We start from the raw sequence: 19,846 nt of genomic DNA on the forward strand, positions 1-19,846 counted from the left end.
GGTTGCAGTGAGCCAAAATCACGCCACTGCACTCCAGCCTGGGCAATAACAGCAAAACTCCATCTCAAAAAAATAAAAAATAGGCCGGGTGTGGTGGCTCACACCTGTAATCCCAGCACTTTGTGAGGCCAAGGCGGGTGGATCTCAAGGTCAAGAGATCAAGACCATCCTGGCCAACACAGTGAAACCCCGTCTCTACTAAAAATACAAAAATTAGCCAAGTGTGGTGTCGCGTGCCTGTAATCTCAGCTACTCAGGAGGCTGAGGCAGGAGAATCGCTTGAACCCGGGTGGTGGAGGTTGCAGTGAGCCGGGATTATGCCACTGCACTCCAGCCTGGCAACAGAGTGAGACTCTGTCTCCAAAAAAAATAATAATAATAAAAAATAAATAAATAAATGAAATAAATTAAAACAATTTAAAGTTCTAATGGCTTCAAATTGGAATTATTGACTTCCACAAATGTGTGTATTATCTGAAAGGATTAGATATTTTTGCTTTCCATTTTGTGGTATGAAATGCAAATGCCTTATAATTTCCTTTCCATGTGTAAACCTGAACTTGAGTTTGAAGGATTTTGCTAGATTCTTCAAACACTGGGTGTTTTCTCATTGAATCAGGCCTGAGCCCAGTGACTGCAAGCTAAGGTCAATCAGAAGCCCGCAAAGAAAAGTCATTGAAGGCTCACTTGTTTCTTGCTGGGGAGCCTCCCCTGCAGTGTCCCAGCTGCTCACACTGACCATGGGACAAACCCTTTATGTTGAGAGAATCTGAGAGAGTACTGGAAAACTGGGGATCCACAGGCAGATGCAGCGGGTCAGCGATGCCCTTCTGAGGCTAGTTGTCCTAAGATTGTTTCTAAATATTTTTAATGAAACAGATGTGGATTTAGGTAAAGAATGACTTTTCTTTTTGTTCTTTTTTCCTTTTTCTTTTTTTTTTAGACCAAGTCTTGCTCTGTCACCCAGGCTGGAGTGCAGTGGTGTGATCTCGGCTCACTGCAACCTCTGCCTCCCGGGTTCACGCCATTCTCCTGTGTCAGCCTCCTGAATATCTGGGACTACAGGCACCTGCCACCACACCTGGCTAACTTTTGTTTTTTTTTTGTTTTTTTTTGAGACGGAGTCTCGCACTGTCACCCAGGCTGGAGTGCAGTGGTGCGATCTTGGCTCACTGCAAGCTCCACCTCCTGGGTTCAAGCTATTCTCCTGCCTCAGCCTCCGAGTAGCTGGGACTACAGGCACGCACCACCACGCCCGGCTAATTTTTTGTATTTTTAGTAGAGACGGGGTTTCACCGTGTTAGCCAGGATGGTCTCAATCTCCTCACCTTGTGATCCGCCCACCTCGGCCTCCCAAAGTGCTGGGATTACAGGCGTGAGCCACTGCACCCGGCTACTTTTGTATTTTTTTAGTGGAGACAGGGTTTTATGATGTTAGCCAGGATGGTCTCAATCTCCTGACCTCAAGTGATCCGCCCACCTCAGCCTCCCAAAGTGGTGGGATTATAGGCGTGGGCCACCGTGCCTGGCCTGTGCCCAGCTAATTTATATATATATATATACACACACACATATATATATATATATATATATTTTTTTTTTTTTTTTTGAGACAAAGATCGCTCCGTCGCCCAGGCTGGAGTGCAGTGGTGCGATCTCGGCTCACTGCAAGCTCCGCCTCCCGGGTTCACGCCATTCTCCTGCCTCAGCCTCCCAAGTAGCTGGGACTACAGGCGCCCGCCACCACATCCGGCTAATTGTTTGTATTTTTATAGAGACGGGGTTTCACCGTGTTAGCCAGAGGGGTCTCGATCTCCTGACCTCGTGATCCGCCCGCCTCGGCCTCCCAAAGTGCTGGGATTACAGGCGTGACACCACCGTGCCCGGCAATTTTTATATTTTTAGTAGAGACAAGGTTTCACCATGTTGGTCAGGCTGGTCTCAAACTCCTGATCTCAGGTGATCTACCCACCTTGGCCTCCCAAAGTGCTGGGATTACAGGGGTGAGCCACCGCGCCCAGCCAGGAATGACTTTATTCCAAAGGAGAATTGAAATAAGGAAAAGGGACAAAGTATAAGATCTGTAAGCATCTCAAAGTTAGCCCAAAAATGAATTTTTTTTTTTTTTTTGCAGAGAGGCGAAAACAAGGTTAGGAAGAAGGTGCGAGTGGAAGGTCATGATACAATTTCATTTGTTAATAATTTGTATTTTAGGCCAGTTAGTCAGGATGGTCTTGATCTCCTGACCTTGTGATCCACCCGCCTCAGCATCCCAAAGTGCTGAGATTGCAGGCGTGAGCCACCGCGCCCGGCCCTCTTTTGTTTTTTTCAGAAATAATTCAGGGCCAGTCCATAAAGTGAAAGCAAGTTTGTTATGAAAGTAAAGGAATAAATAATGGCTACTCCATAGGCAGAGCAGCCAGAGAGCTAATTGTTTAAAAGAGCATGACATGGCTGGGTGCGGTGGCTCATGCCTGTAATCCCAGCACTTTGGGAGGCAGAGACAGGTGGATCACAAGGTCAGGAGATCGAGACCATCCTGGCTAACACAGTGAAACCCTGTCTCTACTAAAAATACAAAAAATTAGCCGGGTGTGGTGGCGGGCGCCTGTAGTCTCAGCTATTCGGGTGGCAGAGGCAGGAGAATGGCGTGAACCCAGGAGGCGGAGCTTGCAGTGAGCCGAGATTGCGCTACTGCACTCCAGCCTAGGCAGCAGAGTGAAGGAAAAAAAAAAAAAAAGAGCATGACACCTCCTCTGCCCCTTGCTCCCTCTTTTGCATATGTGACCCTGGCTCCTCTTGCCTTCCACCATAAGAAGGAACTTCCTGAGGCCCACACCAGAAAGACGATTCCAGTGCCATGCTGCTTGTACAGCCTGTAGAACCATGAGCCACATAAACCTCTTTTCTGTATGATTTATCCTGCCTCAGGTATTTTATAGAATTGCAAAACCAACTAACACAGCCCTTTTGCCTTTCTGTGTTTTTGCCTTGGTTTATACAACTGTATGTGCAGTGACAAAAGTCTGTGTGTCTGTCAGGGGTGCTGAATGTACATGTCCTATGAATCTGGAAGGCTTGCATTTTCTCGCCTGGTGGGACTAGTAGCACCTCTTCCAAGGTGAACAGAAGGGATGAGAGTACACCTCTTTGTCTTGTGGGAATTGGGAACAAGCAGTTAGTTGTGTTTTTCTGTTTGTATTTTGTGGACCTTGGGAACCTAAGGTGGGAGGTGGTGGCCCCAAACGCCCCCAGATCGAAGTGGGCAGGGACACAGTTTTTTACTAAGAAGAATGAGAGTAGTTTTGCATTTTCATACCTATCTTATGGTCGGGTTTGCTTTGTTCTTAGTGCATCTCTTGTCATCTTATAGAATATTCTCTTGTATTTCTAGTTTGAGTGTTTTTATTCATGAGGTGATGTTGAGGTTTGTCATATGACTTTTTCGCATCTATTAGGACATTCTTTTGGTTTTTGATGTTTTGATGTTTGTTATTATGGTGTATTGAATGAAGTTCAGAGATAAAGCAACCTTGCTTTCCTGGATTAAATCCCACTTGATCATGAAGTTTATATGTTGTCATATATCGATAAATTTTCTTTGCAAATATGTTACTGAAGCTTATGTCAGAATTTAAGGAAGTTTGTTTAATACAGTATTATAGTATATCCTAGCATTATCGTGTATAGTGTATCATGTATATGTGTATATAGATACATGTTATGTATATGCACACTTGTAGTATGTGTATATTGTATGTGATTTAGTTATGGTAGGTAATTGGTAAATATATGTAACTTGTACATTATATATAACTACCACATATAAAGATATTATAGTATATAGCATTAAGCTATTATAGCATAAATTTATATAGTTTTCTCCTCCATAGTATAATGCACTTCCTTTCCATATCAGCATGCAAAATGATTCAATTACATCAGTCTTATCCTCCCATGGGAACAAAGGAGAATCTCCCTCTCTCGATGCTACAGAAAGTGCCACTCAAAAATCTTCATAATCTTGGACTTAGGGAAAATATTTTCTGACATGACACTGGGAGCACTAGCAGCAAAGAAAAACTATGTCATTTAGACTACATCAAAATTTAAAACTTTTGTGCTTAAAAAAATACCATTAAGGAATTGAAATAGCCAGGCATGGTGGCTCACGCCGGTAATCCCAGTACTTTGGGAGGCTGAGACTGGCAGATCACTTGAGGTCAGGAGTTTGAGACCAGCCTGGCCAACATGGTGAAACCCTGTCTCTACTAAAAATACAAAAATTAGCCAGGCATGGTGGCACATGCCTGTAATCCCAGCTACTTGGGAGGCTGAGACAGGAGAATCGCTTGAACCTGGGAAGTGGAGGTTGTGGTGAGCTGAGATCACACCATTACATTCCAGCCTGGGCAACAGAACGAATCCATCTTGAAAAAAAAAGAGGCCAGGTGTGGTGGCTCATGCCTGTAATCCCAGCACTTTGGGAGGCCACACGGACAGATTGCCTGAGGTCAGGAGTTCAAGACCAGGCTGGCCAACATGGTGAAACGCTGTCTGTACTAAAAATACAAAAATTAACTGGGCATGGTGGTGGGCTCCTGTGAACCCAGCTACTAGGGAGGCTGAGGCAGGAGAATCGCTTAAACCCAGGAAGCAGAGGTTGCAGCGAGCTGAGATCATACCAACTGCACTGTAGCCTGGATGACAGAGTGAGACTCCGTCTCAAAAAAAAAAAAAGAAAGAAACTGAAGCATGTGTGGTCATGCCACACTGAACACATCTGTTCTCTGTAGCTAAGCAGGGTTGGGCCTGGTTAGTAAATGTATAGAAAATGCCTGGGAATACTGGCTGTTGTATGCTTAAAAACAAAAAAAAGAAAGGATTTGACAAGATAATTCACCAAATGGAAGAAAACTTCTATATTGAATATCTGGTCCATCTTCTTCACATAGGGTGGGGGATGAATTGGTAGCCAGCACTCTGAGGCATCCTGGCCCATTACTGCGGGAGGTGAACTCTATCCTGTAGTCCTCTCTGGCAATGGTACACCCGCGGTCCCCAATCTCATCCAGTTTATGGGGAGACAACAAGAAGTGGTCATCAGGAGAGAAGTCTGACCTGGTGTTTTGGATGTTTGAGTAGGAGGTACTCTCGGGAAACCCATCTTCCTCCCCACCAGAAGAGAACTTCTTATCACTAACGCACTGCAGATATGTGAATTAGGGTCTCAAGTCTAAGTCTGTATTCCTTGTAAAGAGGGATTACACTGAAAACTTGGTAAAAATTTCAAGGACGGTTTTATTGAGCACAATTGCAATATGTGTTGAATAAAGCCTTATTTTTTGGCTATATGTTATAGTACAATTTAATATGGGAAAGAGATTGAACTCAACCTGAATGCATCAACAAGACAATTACATCTAAAGAGCAAGGTACCATAGAGGAACTTGGTAAGGTGTCAAGAGTTGGGGAAGAGAATATTAATAAATTATCATAGGTGAGGGAAACAACTTGATTAGATATCAAGTTTGGGGGGATTCTCTCTAAACTGTCTTATTAGGATTTAGCTATAACTGGGCTCTGCCGGCCAAACACAAAAGCTAGTCAGGAAGCGGGCTCCGAGGAGCCTTACTAAAGTATGATCAAGGAAGGAGTCCTTGAGATCCTCCCAGCCTAGTTCTTGCTAGGGCTGATGATAAATCCTTAAATTTATGGTTTCCTCCCCACATTCCAAAACACTCCCTCATTTCCCCTCTCCAGTGGACATCATTATTAATCATGTATCCATACATGTGAAACTGCTGCGGTATTTTAATTGTTTACCATTTCTTTTCCACAAAGCAGTAAGTGCTGGGTATATTCAACCCATTTTCCATGTGCCTCGAGAATACTCTTGTCTCTAATCCTAATGTAACATCATATACATTTTCATTACATTAGGATTAGAAACAAGTTCTGTTTGGAAATTTTATTTTCACATTGAAAATCAATCAGATTTGCTTCAGCTTTAAAGAGTGTGCTTATGTAAAATTGAATGCTGGCAGCAAGCTGCACTTTTTTTTTTTTTTTCTAAATAGGAAATAGGTTAAAAATGTATTACTTTATGAATATGAGGAAAGCACTCAATAACCACTGAAAACTACATTATATAAATCCTTGTGCCTGATGACTCCTGGTCCACTGACCTTCTTTTCATGAGTTTATTGGCCCTTTTCATGTATCTTGCAGGAATGTCATTCAAATACTTTCCCTATCTTTTAATTAATTAGGTTTTTTTTTACTTGGTACAATAATTTATTATTATAAAAAATATTTAAATTTTTTAGCTTTAGGAATTTTACATGTACTGTTGAATTAGTTTGACAAATCTATATAACTCTCTAAGATGAATAATACTGTATTTTTTTTATGAGTGGCCTTTTGCAATTAGTATAGAATCCTGAATTTTCTTTTCTTTTTTTTGAGATGGAGTCTCACTCTCTTGCCCAGGCTGGAGTGCAGTAGTGCAATCTTGGCTCACTGCAACCTCCACCTCCTGGGTTCAAGCTGTTCTCTGCCTCAGCCTCCCAAGTAGCTGGGATTACAGGCACTCCACCACCATGGCCGGCTAATTTTTGTAGTTTTAGTAGAGATGGGGTTTCACCATCTTGACCAGGCTGGTCTTGAGCTCCTGACCTCGTGATTCACCCTGCCTCGGCCTCCCAAAGTGCTGGGATTACAGGCGTGAGCCACTGCGCCCAGCTGAACCCTGAATTTTCTTTTTTTTGAGACAGAGTCTCACTCTGTCACCTAGGCTGGAGTGCAATGGCACAATCTCAGCTCACTGCAACCTCTGCCTCCTGGGTTCAAGCGATTCTTCTGCCTCAGCCTCCTGAGTAGCTGGGATTACAAGTGCATACCACCATGCCCGGCTAATTTTGGTATTTTTAGTAGAGATGGGGTTTCACCATGTTGGTCAGGCTGGTCTTGAACTCCTGACCTTGAGATCCGTCCACCTCAACCTCCTAAAGTGCTGGGATTACAGGCCTGAGCCACTGCACCTGGCCGAATCCTGAATTTTCATGCTTGTTGTAGCATGGGACAGAAGGTTTTTTTGTTTGTTTGTTTGTTTGTTTGAGATGGAGTTTTGCTCTTCTTGCCCAGGCTGGGGTACAATGGCACTATCTCGGCTCACTGCAACCTCTGCTTCCTGGGTACAAGCGATTCTCCTGCCTCAGCCTCCCGAGTAGCTGGGATTACAGGCGCTCGCCACCACACCCGGCTAATGTTTTTGTATTTTTAGTAGAGACGGGTTTCACCATGTTGGCCAGGCTGGTCTTGAACTCCTGACCTCAGGTGATCCGCCTGCCTCGGCCTCCCAAAGTGCTGAGATTACAGGCGTAAGCCACCGCGCCCGGCCCCAGAATGTTATTTTGTAAGACTAAATACTATCCCACTGTAAGTATGTGCATACCACATTTTCTTTATCCATGTAGCCATCAGTGGACATTTGAATTGATCCGTCTCTTGGCTATTGTGAACAGTGGTTTTCAAATATCTCTTCAAAGATCCAACTTTCAATTTATATGAATTGAATATAAATAAACCTAGAAATGGGTTGCTGGAAGAAAATATTTTTTTACTAGTTTTTCAGGCATCACCATACTGTTTTCCATAGAGGTTGAGCCATTTTGCAATCCTTTGGTCAGAGCACAGAGGTTCCAATTTCTCAACATTTTTTCCAAAGTTTATATTTGAGATGTTTGATTTTTCTTTTTTCTTTTTTCTTTTTTTGAGACAAAGTCTCGCTGTTGTTGCCCAGGCTGGAGTGCAATGGCACCATCTACCCTCACTGCAACCTCGCCTCCCGGCTTCAAGCAATTCTCCAGCCCCAGCCTCACGAGTAGCTGGGATTACAGGTGCATGCCACCACGCCCGGCTAGTTTTTTGTATTTTTTAGTAGAGACGGGGTTTCTCCATGTTAGCCAGGATGGTCTCGATCTCCTGACCTCGTGATCCACCCGTCTCGGCCTCCCAAAGTGCTGGGATTACAGGCTTGAGCCACCGCGCCTGGCCGGTGCGCTGGAGTTTTATCCCTGAACCTTGTCTCCTTTCAGCCTTCAGCATTTCATCAATTACAATGTAAGTTTTCCTACCACGGTACTGTTTTCCACAAAATTTCTATTCATGAGTTTTTTATTTAGATAGTTCTGACTCTCTTATCAGTTGGGTTGGTTGAACCCCTTGCAAAATCCAGTTTTTTTGCTTTTGTTGTCTGCGCTTCAATCAAAATAAAATCCCCCTTCCAGGTAGTCATCAATGGTTAAACTTTGTGAACAGGCATTTTGAAGGATATATAGCCTCAGGACTGCTAATGTTAACATTTTTTTGCATGTGAATTTAGAGGACTGTATTATGACAGGTGCTGTAAACCCATGCTACAAACAGACATTAAGAGCAGCCCAGGCAGTGCACCTTTCTCCCTGGATTCCATGAAAAGACACGTTTTTCTATTCTGCTGTTGGTTTATTGCTTAATTCTGTTCCAGCATCAGAAGTGATTTATAGAAGAAAGTAAGTGTAGACAGAGAGTAATGGGTCAGATGACCAAGAAATGGAATAAATGTTTGGAGTCCATAGCACCATGGAAACGTCTTAGGAAGAGGGTATAGACCCCCAGTGCTGTCAGTCTCACCCATCCTCCTCTATACGTGTGGGATGTTTCAGGACTCGGTGGCTTTCGAGGATGTGGCTGTGAACTTCACCCAGGAGGAATGGTCTTTGCTGGATCCTTCCCAGAAGAATCTCTACAGAGAAGTGATGCAGGAAACCTTGAGGAACCTGGCCTCTATAGGTAAGAATGACAGTATTATGTTCCCCAATGGATGAGACAAGTGTTTCTAGCTCATTAATGCTGTTCCTTGATTTGGAATATGGACAGGCAATACTTTGATGAATAAATGAGGTATGGCTCTAATGTCCCGTGAACACAGAATCTATAGTCATATTTTCATAATTTTATTTTAATTCAGCACTATTTTTCTGATTCTGTATTCTAGGAGAAAAATGGAAAGACGAGAACATTGAAGATCAGTACAAAAATCCCAGGAATAATCTAAGGTGATTTAAACTCACAAGACAAAGCAATGTCTCTCTAGAAAATCTTAGAATGCAAGAATATGTTAAGAAGAAGCAAATAAAGAAAATATGCCTAGCATTAAATTTATTTATTCTTAAAATATTCACTCTAAAAACTTATATTTAAATGTGACATAGGCTGGGCACAGTGGCTCACACCTGTAATTTCAACTGTTTGGGAGTTGGAGGTGGGAGGATTGCTTGAGGCCTGGAGTTTGAGAAGATCCTGAGCAAAATAGCGAGACTTCATTTCAAACAAAGAACTAGCAATACATGTGGCATACACCTGTAGTCCTAGCCACGTAGGAGGCTGAGGCAGGAAGATCACTTGAGTCCAGGAGTTCAAGGGTGCTGTGAACCATGATGATGCCAATGCCACTGCCACTGCCCTCCAACCTGGGCTATATGGTGACCCTGACTCAAGAAAATGATACAGAAGTTTAGTATTTGTAAAACAGTAAACATGTAAATATTATTAAGAATTTTCGACTGGGTGCGATGGCTCATGCCTGTAATCCCAGCACTTTGGGAGGCTGAGGTGGGCGGCTCACAAGGTGGGGAGATCGAGACCATCCTGGCTAACACGGTGAAACCCCGTCTCTACTAAAAAAATACAAAAAACGGGCTGGGCGCCATGGCTCAAGCCTGTAATCCCAGCACTTTGGGAGGCCGAGATGGGCGGATCACGAGGTCAGGAGATTGAGACCATCCTGGCTAACACAGTGAAACCCCGTCTCTACTAAAAAATACAAAAAACTAGCCGGGCGAGGTGGCGGGCGCCTGTAGTCCCAGCTACTCGGGAGGCTGAGGCAGGAGAATGGCGTAAACCCGGGAGGGGGAGCTTGCAGTGAGCTGAGATCTGGCCACTGCACTCCAGCCTGGGCGACAGAGCGAGACTCTGTCTCAAAAAAAAAAAAAATACAAAAAAAATTATCCAGGGGTGGTGGCGGGCACCTGTAGTCCCAGCTACTCGGGAGGCTGAGGCAGGAGAATGGCATGACCGCAGGAGGTAGAGTTTGCAGTGAGCTGAGATCACAACGCTGCACTCCAGCCTGGGTGACAGAGCGAGACTCCATCTCAAAAAAAAAAAAAAAAAACAAAACCAATTACCATATAGTGTTTTTCTTTTTTAAACATATGATTTTTAAAAAATAATAGGTATAGATAGACCATCTTGTAGCCATATGGTCCAGTCAACTTCCAACAATTTAGACAGGGTAGAAAGCCTACACTTTCCTGGATAATGTTGAAAATGCAAGTGCAATCCTTGTTAATAAACATAAAATCACTTACAAACAAACCCTCAATAATGTGCTTCTCATTTTTCACAGAAGTCTTCTGGGAGAGAGAGTCGATGAAAATACAGAAGAAAATCATTGTGGAGAAATTTTTAGCCAGATTCCAGATGACACACTGAACAAAACTTCTCCTGGAGTAAAATCATGTGAAAGCAGTGTGTGTGGAGAAGTCTTCCTGGGTCATTCTTCCCTTAATAGGCACATTAGAGCTGACGCTGCACACAAGCCATCTGAGTATCAGGAATATGGACAGAAGCCATATAAGTGTCAACAACGTAAGAAAGCCTTCAGATGTCACCCCTCCTTTCAAACGGAAGAAAAGGCTCACACTGGAGAAAAACTCTATGATTGTAAAGAATGTGGAAAAACCTTCATATCCCGTTCAAGCATTCGAAGACACATGATAATGCACAATGGAGATGGACCTTATAAGTGTAAGTTTTGTGGGAAAGCCTGCCCTTGTCTCAGAGTATATCTTATACATGAACGAGTTCACACTGGAGAGAAACCATATGAATGTAAACAATGTGGTAAAGCCTTTAGTTATTCAAATTCCCTTCAAATACATGAAAGAACTCACACTGGAGAGAAGCCTTATGAATGTAAGGAATGTGGGAAAGCGTTTGGTAGTCCCAATTCCTTTTATGAACATAAAAGAATTCACACTGGAGAGAAGCCATATGAATGCAAACAATGTGGAAAAGCCTTCAGATGGTTCCATTCCTTTCAAATACATGAAAGAACTCACAGTGAGGAAAAGCCTTATGAATGTACCAAATGTGGGAAAGCATTCAAGTGTCCCAGTTATCTTTGTAGACATGAAGTGACCCACTCTGGGAAAAAGCCCTATGAATGTAAACAGTGTGGGAAAGCATTATCTTATCTTAACTTTCAAAGACACATGAAAATGCACACTAGAATGAGACCTTATAAATGTAAGACATGTGGAAAAGACTTTGATTCTCCCAGTTCATTTCTAAGACATGAAAGAACTCACACTGGAAAGAAACCTTATGAATGAGCGCACTGTGGTAAATCCTTTAATCGTTCCAGTTCCTTTCACTATCACGAAAGGACTCACACTGGAGAGAAACCCTATGAATGCAAGCAGTGTGGAAAAGCCTCCATTTCTTCCACTTCCTTTCGATATCATGAAAGGACTCACACTGGAGAGAAACCCTATGCTTGTAAGCAATGTGGGAAAGCCTTCAGATCTGCCTCACACCTTCAAATGCATAAAAGGACTCACACTCAAGAGAAACCCTATGAATGTAAGCAGTGTGGTAAAGCCTTCATTTTTTCCACTTCCTTCCGATATCATGAAAGGACTCACACTGGAGAGAAACCCTATGAGTGTAAGCAATGTGGGAAAGCCTTCAGATCTGCCTCACACCTTCAAATGCATGAAAGGACTCACACTGGAAAGCAACTGTATGAATCTAAACAATGTGAAAAAACCTTTGGATCTGTCAGAAACCTTCAAATTCATGAAAAGACACACACTGGAGAGAAACCCTATAAGGAATGTGGAAAAGCATTCAACAATTTCTCTTCCTTTCAAATACATGCAACGATGTATAGAGGACAGAATGCCTATGAATGTAAAGAGTGTGACAAAGCATTCACATCTGCCAAGATCCTTCGAGTACATGAAAGGACACACACTGAAGAGAAACCCTATGAATGTAAGGAATGTGGGAAAGCATTCAATTATTTTTCTTCTTTGCATATACACAAAAGGGTGCACACTGGAGAGAAGCCATATGAATGTAAGGATTGTGGGAAAGCATTCGGTTTGCCTGGTTCCTTTCATAGACATAAAAGGGCTCACACTGGAGTGAAACCCTATGAATGCAAGCAATGTGGCAAAGCCTTCACTTCTTCTGGTTCCTTTCAGTGTCATAAAAGGATTCATACTGGAGAGAAATCCTATGAGTGTAAGCAGTGTGGTAAAGCCTTCATTTCTTCCACTGCCATTCGTAGACATGAAAGGACTCACACTGGAGAGAAACCCTATGAGTGTAAGCAATGTGGAAAAGCCTTTATTTCTTTCAGTTCCGTTCGGTACCACGAAAGGACTCACACTGGAGAGAAACAGTATGAGTGTAAGCAATGTGGGAAAGCCTTCATGTCTTCTACTGCATTTCAGTATCATGAAAAGACCCACACTGGAGAGAAACCCTATGAATGTAAGCAATGTGGGAAAGCCTTCATTTCTTCCAGTAGCCTTCGATATCATGAAAGGACTCACACTGGAGAGAAACCTTACGAATGTAAGCAGTGTGGTAAAGCCTTCAGATCTGCCACTCAACTTCAAATGCATAGAAAGATTCATACTGGAGAGAAACCCTATGAGTGTAAGCAATGTGGGAAAGTCTACAGATCTGCCTCACAACTTCGAGTACTTGAAAGGACTCACACTGGAGAGAAACCCTATGAATATAAGCAATATGGGAAAGCCTTCAGATCTGCTAAGAACCTTCAAATATAGACAATGTAAACAAATGTTTATAGCAACTGCCTACTAACATGTTATTCTCTATTTGTTGTTGTTGTTTGAGATGGAGTCTTGCTGTGTTGCCCAGGCTGGAGTGCAGTGGCGTGATCTTGGCTCACTGCAAGCTTCACCTCTGGGTTCAGGCAATTCTCCTGCCTCAGCCTCCTGAGGAAAAAGATGCCTGGGATTACAGGTGTGCACCGCCACGCTTGGCTAATTTTTATATTTTTAGTAGAGACGAGGTCTCACCCTATTGACCACACTGGTCTTGAACTCCTGACCTGAAGTGATCCACCTGCCTAAGCCTCCCAGAGTGCTGGGATTTCAGGCATGAGCCACTGCACCCAGCTGTTATTCTCTATTTAGTTAATTGAGAAGCCATAATAAAATGTCTCAGTGCCATCATGCATTAGATCAAGTTTATGTTACCACATTACTTTTCGAACATTGTGAGTCAATATTACCAAGTGGACAAAATCCCAGACATCTTTTTCCTCATGTAAATTTTAATTTTCATGCTTATATACTTAGAACATTTGATCCTGATTTTTTGTTCGTTCATAATACTAAAAGTTATCTCAGGTTTTTCAGAGTGACTTTGTGCCAAAAACCCTCAGTAGCATACCTGTCATCAAAGAGGGTATAATTCACAAAAGGACTTACACTAGAGGAAAACCATATGACTGTAAGCCATGTGGGAAAGCATTTTCTGATCTGAGTGGCGATGAAATCCACATGGATTTCAACCCTACAGATGGGCCTCTCTCCCTATTCATTTCTTTTTTTTTTTTTTTTTTTGAGATGGAGTCTTGCTCGGTCGCCCAGGCTGCAGTGCAGTGGTTCGATCTTTGTTCACGGCAAGCTCTGCCTCCTGGGTTCACGCCATTCTCCTGCCTCAGCCTCCTGAGTAGCTGGGACTACAGGCTCCCACCACCACACCCAGCTAATTTTTTTTTTTTTTTGAGACGGACTCTCTCTCTGTCACCCAGGCTGGAGTGCAGTGGCGCCATCTCAGCTCACTGCAAGCTCCGCCTCCCGTGTTCATGCCATTCTCCTGCCTCAGCCTCCCGAGTAGCTGGGACTACAGGCGCCCACTACCGCACCCGGCTAATTGTTTGTTTTAGTAGAGACGGGGTTTCACCGTGGTCTCAATCTCCTGACCTCGTGATCCGCCCACCTTGGCCTCCCAAAGTGCTGGGATTACAGGCGTGAGCCACCGCGCCCAGCCCAGCTAATTTTTTTGTATTTTTTTTAGTAGAGACGGGGTTTCACTGTGTTAGCCAGGATGGTCTCGAATTCTTGACCTTGTGATCCGCCTGCCTCAGCCTCCCAAAGTGCTGGGATTACAGGTGTGAGCCACCTTGCCTGGCCTCTTTTCATTCTAACTTTTCATTCACTCATTGTACCAAAAGTTAACTCATAATGTTCTCAGTGACATCTTGCCAAAGACCACCAGTACCATACTTGTTGTCAAAGAGGGTGTAATATCGTAATAAATATGACCAAAAGCCATACATGACAGTGAGATATATGAGAATTACAAATGAGTCACATTACTGAAAAAAATTTGCTCAGTTTGATAATTTGAAATATGTTTTCTTCTATACTATTCTGAGACATGGTTACAGAGTGCCCTTGTTTTGTCTTGATCCATCATGGTCACTGAAGAGCATTGTCTCACACTGCAGGTGTATGACATGTGTCTTTCCAGTGGCATAAGACTTGGCCTTGTGGCCAGGTGCGGTGGCTCATGCCTATAATCCCAGCACTTTGGAAGGCTGAGGTGGGCAGATCGCCTGAGTTCGGGAGTTCAAGACCAGCCTGACCAACATGGAAAAACGTCTCTACTAAAAATGCAAAAATTAGCTGGGTATAGTGGCACATGCCTGTAATCCCAGCTACTTGGGGGGCTGAGGCAGAAGAATCACTTGAACCCAGGAAGTGGAGGTTGCAGTGAACCGAGGTCACGCCATTGCACTCCAGACTGGGCAACAAGAGTGAAACACCGTCTCAAAAAACAAACAAACAAAAAACTTGGCCTTGTGGTGAGAGGAGGCAGCTCCTGGACTTCTAGAGCCATTTTTGCCTTATCTTTTTTTTTTTTTTTTAACTCCTGAGTAGCTGGGATTACAGGCACTCGCCACCACACCGGGCTAATTTTTATATTTTCAGTAAGGACAGGGTTTCACCGTGTTGGTCAGGCTGGTCTCGGACTCCTGACCTCAGGTAATCCACCCGCCTCAGCCTCCCAAAGTGCTTTTTCATGAAGCAAGGTCAAATAACAAAACAGGAAAAATCCTTTAAGATAAATGAACTTTAAATTTTCCTCAGAAAAACGTGACCCAGCAGTTCATCATCCAGTTTTTGTTTCGTTTTGTTTTTTTGAAATGGAGTCTCGCTTTTGTTGCCCAGGCTGGAGTGCAATGACACGATCTTGGCTCACTGCAACCTCCACTTCCCAGGTTCAAGTGATTCCCTTGCCTCAGCCTCCCGAGTAGCTGGGATTATAGGCCTGCACCACCACACCTGGCTAATTTTGTATTTTTAGTAGAGACGGGGTTTTACCATGTTGGGCAGGCTGGTCTCAAACTCCCAACCTCAGGTAGTCCACCTGTCTCAGCCTCCCAAAGTACTGGGATTACTGGCATGAGCCACCGTGCCCAGCCTGTCATCCAGTTTTTTTTGCAGTATCACAATGTTTTATTTGGAAACATTTACTGATTTTGGGCCAGACACGGTTGTTGTTCAGGCCAGGGTATAATGGTGGGATCATAGCTCACAGCATCCTTAACTCTTGGACTCAAGTGATTCTCTCGCCTCAACCTCTAGCATATGTAGGACTACAAGCATACACCACCATGCCCAGGTAACTTTTCTCTTTTTTTTTTAAGATGGAGTCTACAGTCTCCACCTCCTAGGTTCAAGCGATTCTCCTGCCTCAGCCTCCCAAGTATCTGGGATTACAGGAACCTGTCACCATGCCTGGCTCATTTTTGTATTTTTAGTAGAGATGAGGTTTCACCATGTTGGCCAGGATGGTCTCAAACTCCTGGCCTCAAGTGATCCAACCATATCAGCCTCCCAAAGTACTGGGATTATAGGTGTGAGCCACCATGTCCTGCCAACTTTTAAAATTTTTCTGTGGAGATGTGATCTGACTGTGGTTCCAGGCTGTTCTTCAACTTTTAGCCTCACACAATTCTCCCTCAGCCTCATAGTGCTACGATTATAGGCTTGAGCCACTTCAAACAGCGAAATTTAACTTTTATTGTGGTATTGAAAGGGATTTTTAATGTATTTTTTTCTTTTTTTTGAGACGGAGTCTGGCTCTCTCGCCCAGGCTGTAGTGCAGTGGTGAGATCTCAGTTCACTGCAGCCTCCATCTCCCAGGTTCATGTGATTCTCCTGCCTCAGCCTCCAAAGTAGCTGGGATACAGGTGGCCAACACCACGCCTGGCTAATTTTTGTATTTTTAGTAGAGATGGAGTTTCACCATGTTGGCCAGGCTGGTCTCGAACTCCTGACCTCAAGTGATCCACCCATCTGGGTTTCATGAAGTGTTGGGATTACTGGCGTGAGCCACCACACCTGGTCTTTGTATATACCTTTCTTGTATTACTTTGACCGTGGTAGGACATATCCAATGGGCAAATGATCTAAAAGGCCAAAGCGGGAGGATCACAAGGTCAGGAGTTCGAGACCAGCCTGGCCAATATGGTGAAACCCTGTCTCTACTAAAGATACAAAATTAGCCAGGCGTGGTGGTGGGCACCTGTGATCCCAGCGACTTGGGAGGCTGAGGCAGGAGAATCTCTTGAACCTGGAAAGCAGAGGTTGCAGTGAGCTGAGATCGTGCCAGTGCACTCTAGCTTGGGAGACACAGCAAGACTCCGTCTAAAAAAAAAAAAAAAGGTTAAATTTAATTTTTGACAGCCACTCTAACAAGCAACTCAGGTTTATATGGAAAGAGAAGTATATCACTCATGAACAAGTAACTGGTAAATAAGATGGAATTATGGCTTCTGTGTGATACTCTATTGTTAGGCAAGCACAACCTCTTTATAAAAGCCCTGTTATATGTAACTGCATCAAACATCATGTGACTACATTACTTGGTTTCCTAAGGACAGTTTATTATTCCTTTATCCCAGTATAATTTTGCATAGCCATCACTCTCTTTGTTATGGGTATCTATGCTTAAATAATAAGCTAAATGAGATTTTGTAAATTGAATGATATTTTTAGCAAAGTGTTGGACTTTGTCAATTACTATGCCTGATAATCAATGTGTCTTACCTGACTATATCACTCCTAAAAATTTCACTGTGGGCTGTGGTCCCTGGATTTCCTGAGGATTGATTGCCCATCCCCATTCCTGTAGATGAGCGCACAATGGTATAAGACTCCTGTAACACATTACAGTCTTCAGAGGTTAACATGATATCATCAATATAATGAAACCAGGACCAGGTCAGATGGCTCACGCCTGTAGTCCCAGCAACAAGAGGCTGATGCGTGAGAATCACTTCAGCCCAGGCGTTCAAGGCTGTAGTGAGGTATGATTGCATCACTGCACTCCAGCCTGAGTGACACAGCAAGACCCTGTCAAATTAAATTAGATAGATAAAATAATAAATAATGAAATAAAAATTTTAAAAAATATATATATATTTAAACCATGAAAGATGACAGGAATGGGAACGAAGACAAGCCTCTAGCCAACATTCTGTGACAAATTGTAGGACTTTGGAGATAACCCTGGAGCAACCCTTGAGTGGCAGCCCACTCACCAGGGCGTCTTTCTGGATTTCCATGGATTAAAACACATTCCACTGTAGCATCTACTAATGTGACAGTCTTCTCTTTATTTTGGAGGACCAATAAGTGGAGAGCTGAACATGAACCCTTTTATTCCAATAGCGGCCTGGCAGGGTAAAAGCAAATTGGTCTTGTGATTAAAGAGAGGAATGCTGAAAAAAACATCAGCTAAATCTAACACTGTGATGCATCCCCAGCACGGACACTATGTGATCAGCTACCTGAGTAATGGGAGCTACAGGATGTATGGATGGGGTTACCTTGGTCAATTCCTGATAATCAACAGTCATCCACCAGGTACTGTTTGGTTTGTGTTCAGGCCAGAGAGACTGTTAAATGAGCTTGAGCTGGGTGGATAATGTGTTCCACTTACCAGTTCCTCAATAATTGCAGTTATTTCTTTTTCTTTTTTTTTTTTTTTTGAGACAGAGTCTTGCTGTGTCGCTCAGGCTGGAGTGCACTGATGCAATCTCGGCTCACTGCAAGCTCCGCCTCCCGTGTTCACGCCATTCTCCTGCCTCAGCCTCCCGAGTAGCTGGGACTACAGGTGCCCGCCACCATGCCCAGCTAATTTTTTTTGTATTTTTAGTAGAGACAGGGTTTCGCCGTGTTAGCCAGGATGGTTTTGATCTCCTGACCTTGTGATCCACCCACCTCAGCCTCCCAAAGTGCTGGGATTACAGGCATGAGCTACCACGCCCAGCCTAGTTGCACTTATTTCATCATGTCCTCCACAGCCCCCCTGCCCAAAATAATTTTTACTATTTATTTACTTATTTTTGAGATGGAGTCTTGCTCTGTCGCCCAGACTGGAGTGCAGTGGCGTGATCTCGGCTCATTGCAATCTCCGCCTCCTGGGTTCAAGCTATCAGCCTCCTGAGTACCTGGGACTATAGACATGCACCACCACGCCCAGCTAATTTTTGTATTTTTAGTAGAGATGGGGTTTTGCCATGTTGGCCAGGCTGGTCTTGAACTCCTGACTTCAGGTGATCCACCCGCCTCAGCATCCCAAAGTGCTGGGATTACAGGTGTTAGTCACCGAGCCCAGCCTAATAATTTGTGCTCTTTAAATTTGACAACCTGCCTAGGAGCAGAAATCTATTCAGGTTCCTATTTTGCCTCTACCCTGAGAACAGCCTTTACTACAGCACCTTCAGGCTGAATTCTCCCACTCAAGTTTGCAAAGTCTTTCCTAACAGAATATCCATACCTAAAATGTTTTCTAAAATAGGGATAATAAATGCCATATATGGGTTGGGGAGCTTCCCCAATACCTAGATGTATTAAAGTCCTTTTTATCTGGGTCGTTTGTCCTCCATAACCATCAATGGCAGCCCACTGACCAGGATTTGTTTCTGGGTTTCCAGAGATGAAAGTACATTCCACCCTGTAATAGGATTACAGACTATTACTGAGGTAATAGTCTTCTCTTTATTTGGGGGGCAACAGGAAATGGTGAACTTGATATGGGACCTCTGGTTTCCCCCTACTGCTTGAACATGGAGTTGACCTTGCCCCAGTCCTAATCTCTGAGCCATGGTGGAATCCACCCCTGGTAGAGTGGGACAATAAAATGAAAGATTGAGTCATCTTCCTTTTCTTCCATAGGGGCAGAAGGGAAGGGATGAAACTGCAGTTTAGGCTGTAGTTTCCACCATAAGGGCACTAATAAAGTCTTAGGTTGTTTGTCTATTTCTTTTCAGGGTGTTTCTGCCCCCAACAAATTATGCCACATTTGCTCATGGGTGACTCCTATTGGTCCCTTTCCCTAGCTCCTCTTTTCTTTCTGTTGATTTTTCTTTTTTTCCCTTTGTTAGCCCTTTTTGGATTACCAAGTTTACCCTGTTCCTGGGTTTCTAAATTTCTCCAAATCTGCAGTGCTTCTCCCACATCATATACATCTTGTCCCACTGTAGGACTCGAGAAAGATAGCAAAGGGCCATGCCATTCCTCTGATGCACCCTGAAGCACTTTTTTTATCTGGGCAGTACAAACTGCTTTACTGGTCCCATGGAATGCCAATGGCTTGCCTCCTTCCTCAACCTCCAAGAAGCCCCAGTGTTACAGAATCACCAGGTTCATATGCACACTGTGCAGTAACAGACCAATAC

The 19,846-nt window shown here is 43.6% G+C and overlaps 2 protein-coding genes across 2 annotated transcripts in view; one reads left to right on the top strand and one right to left on the bottom strand.

Moving 5' to 3' along the window:
• LOC105486901 (zinc finger protein 823) overlaps window positions 1-19,846 on the bottom strand; it is a 317,208-nt gene that overhangs the window by 254,487 nt on the left and 42,875 nt on the right. The gene's annotated exons all lie outside the window — the stretch shown is intronic.
• Window positions 8,700-19,592, top strand: LOC105469994 (zinc finger protein 433-like). The gene is given in 3 exon segments (XM_011721708.3): window positions 8,700-8,835; window positions 9,041-9,101; window positions 10,451-19,592. Coding segments are annotated over 3 exon segments (2,655 nt in total). The 3' UTR covers window positions 12,909-19,592.

Source organism: Macaca nemestrina, chromosome 20 (genome assembly GCF_043159975.1).
Source record: "Macaca nemestrina isolate mMacNem1 chromosome 20, mMacNem.hap1, whole genome shotgun sequence".
Classification (NCBI taxonomy): Eukaryota; Metazoa; Chordata; class Mammalia; order Primates; family Cercopithecidae; genus Macaca; species Macaca nemestrina.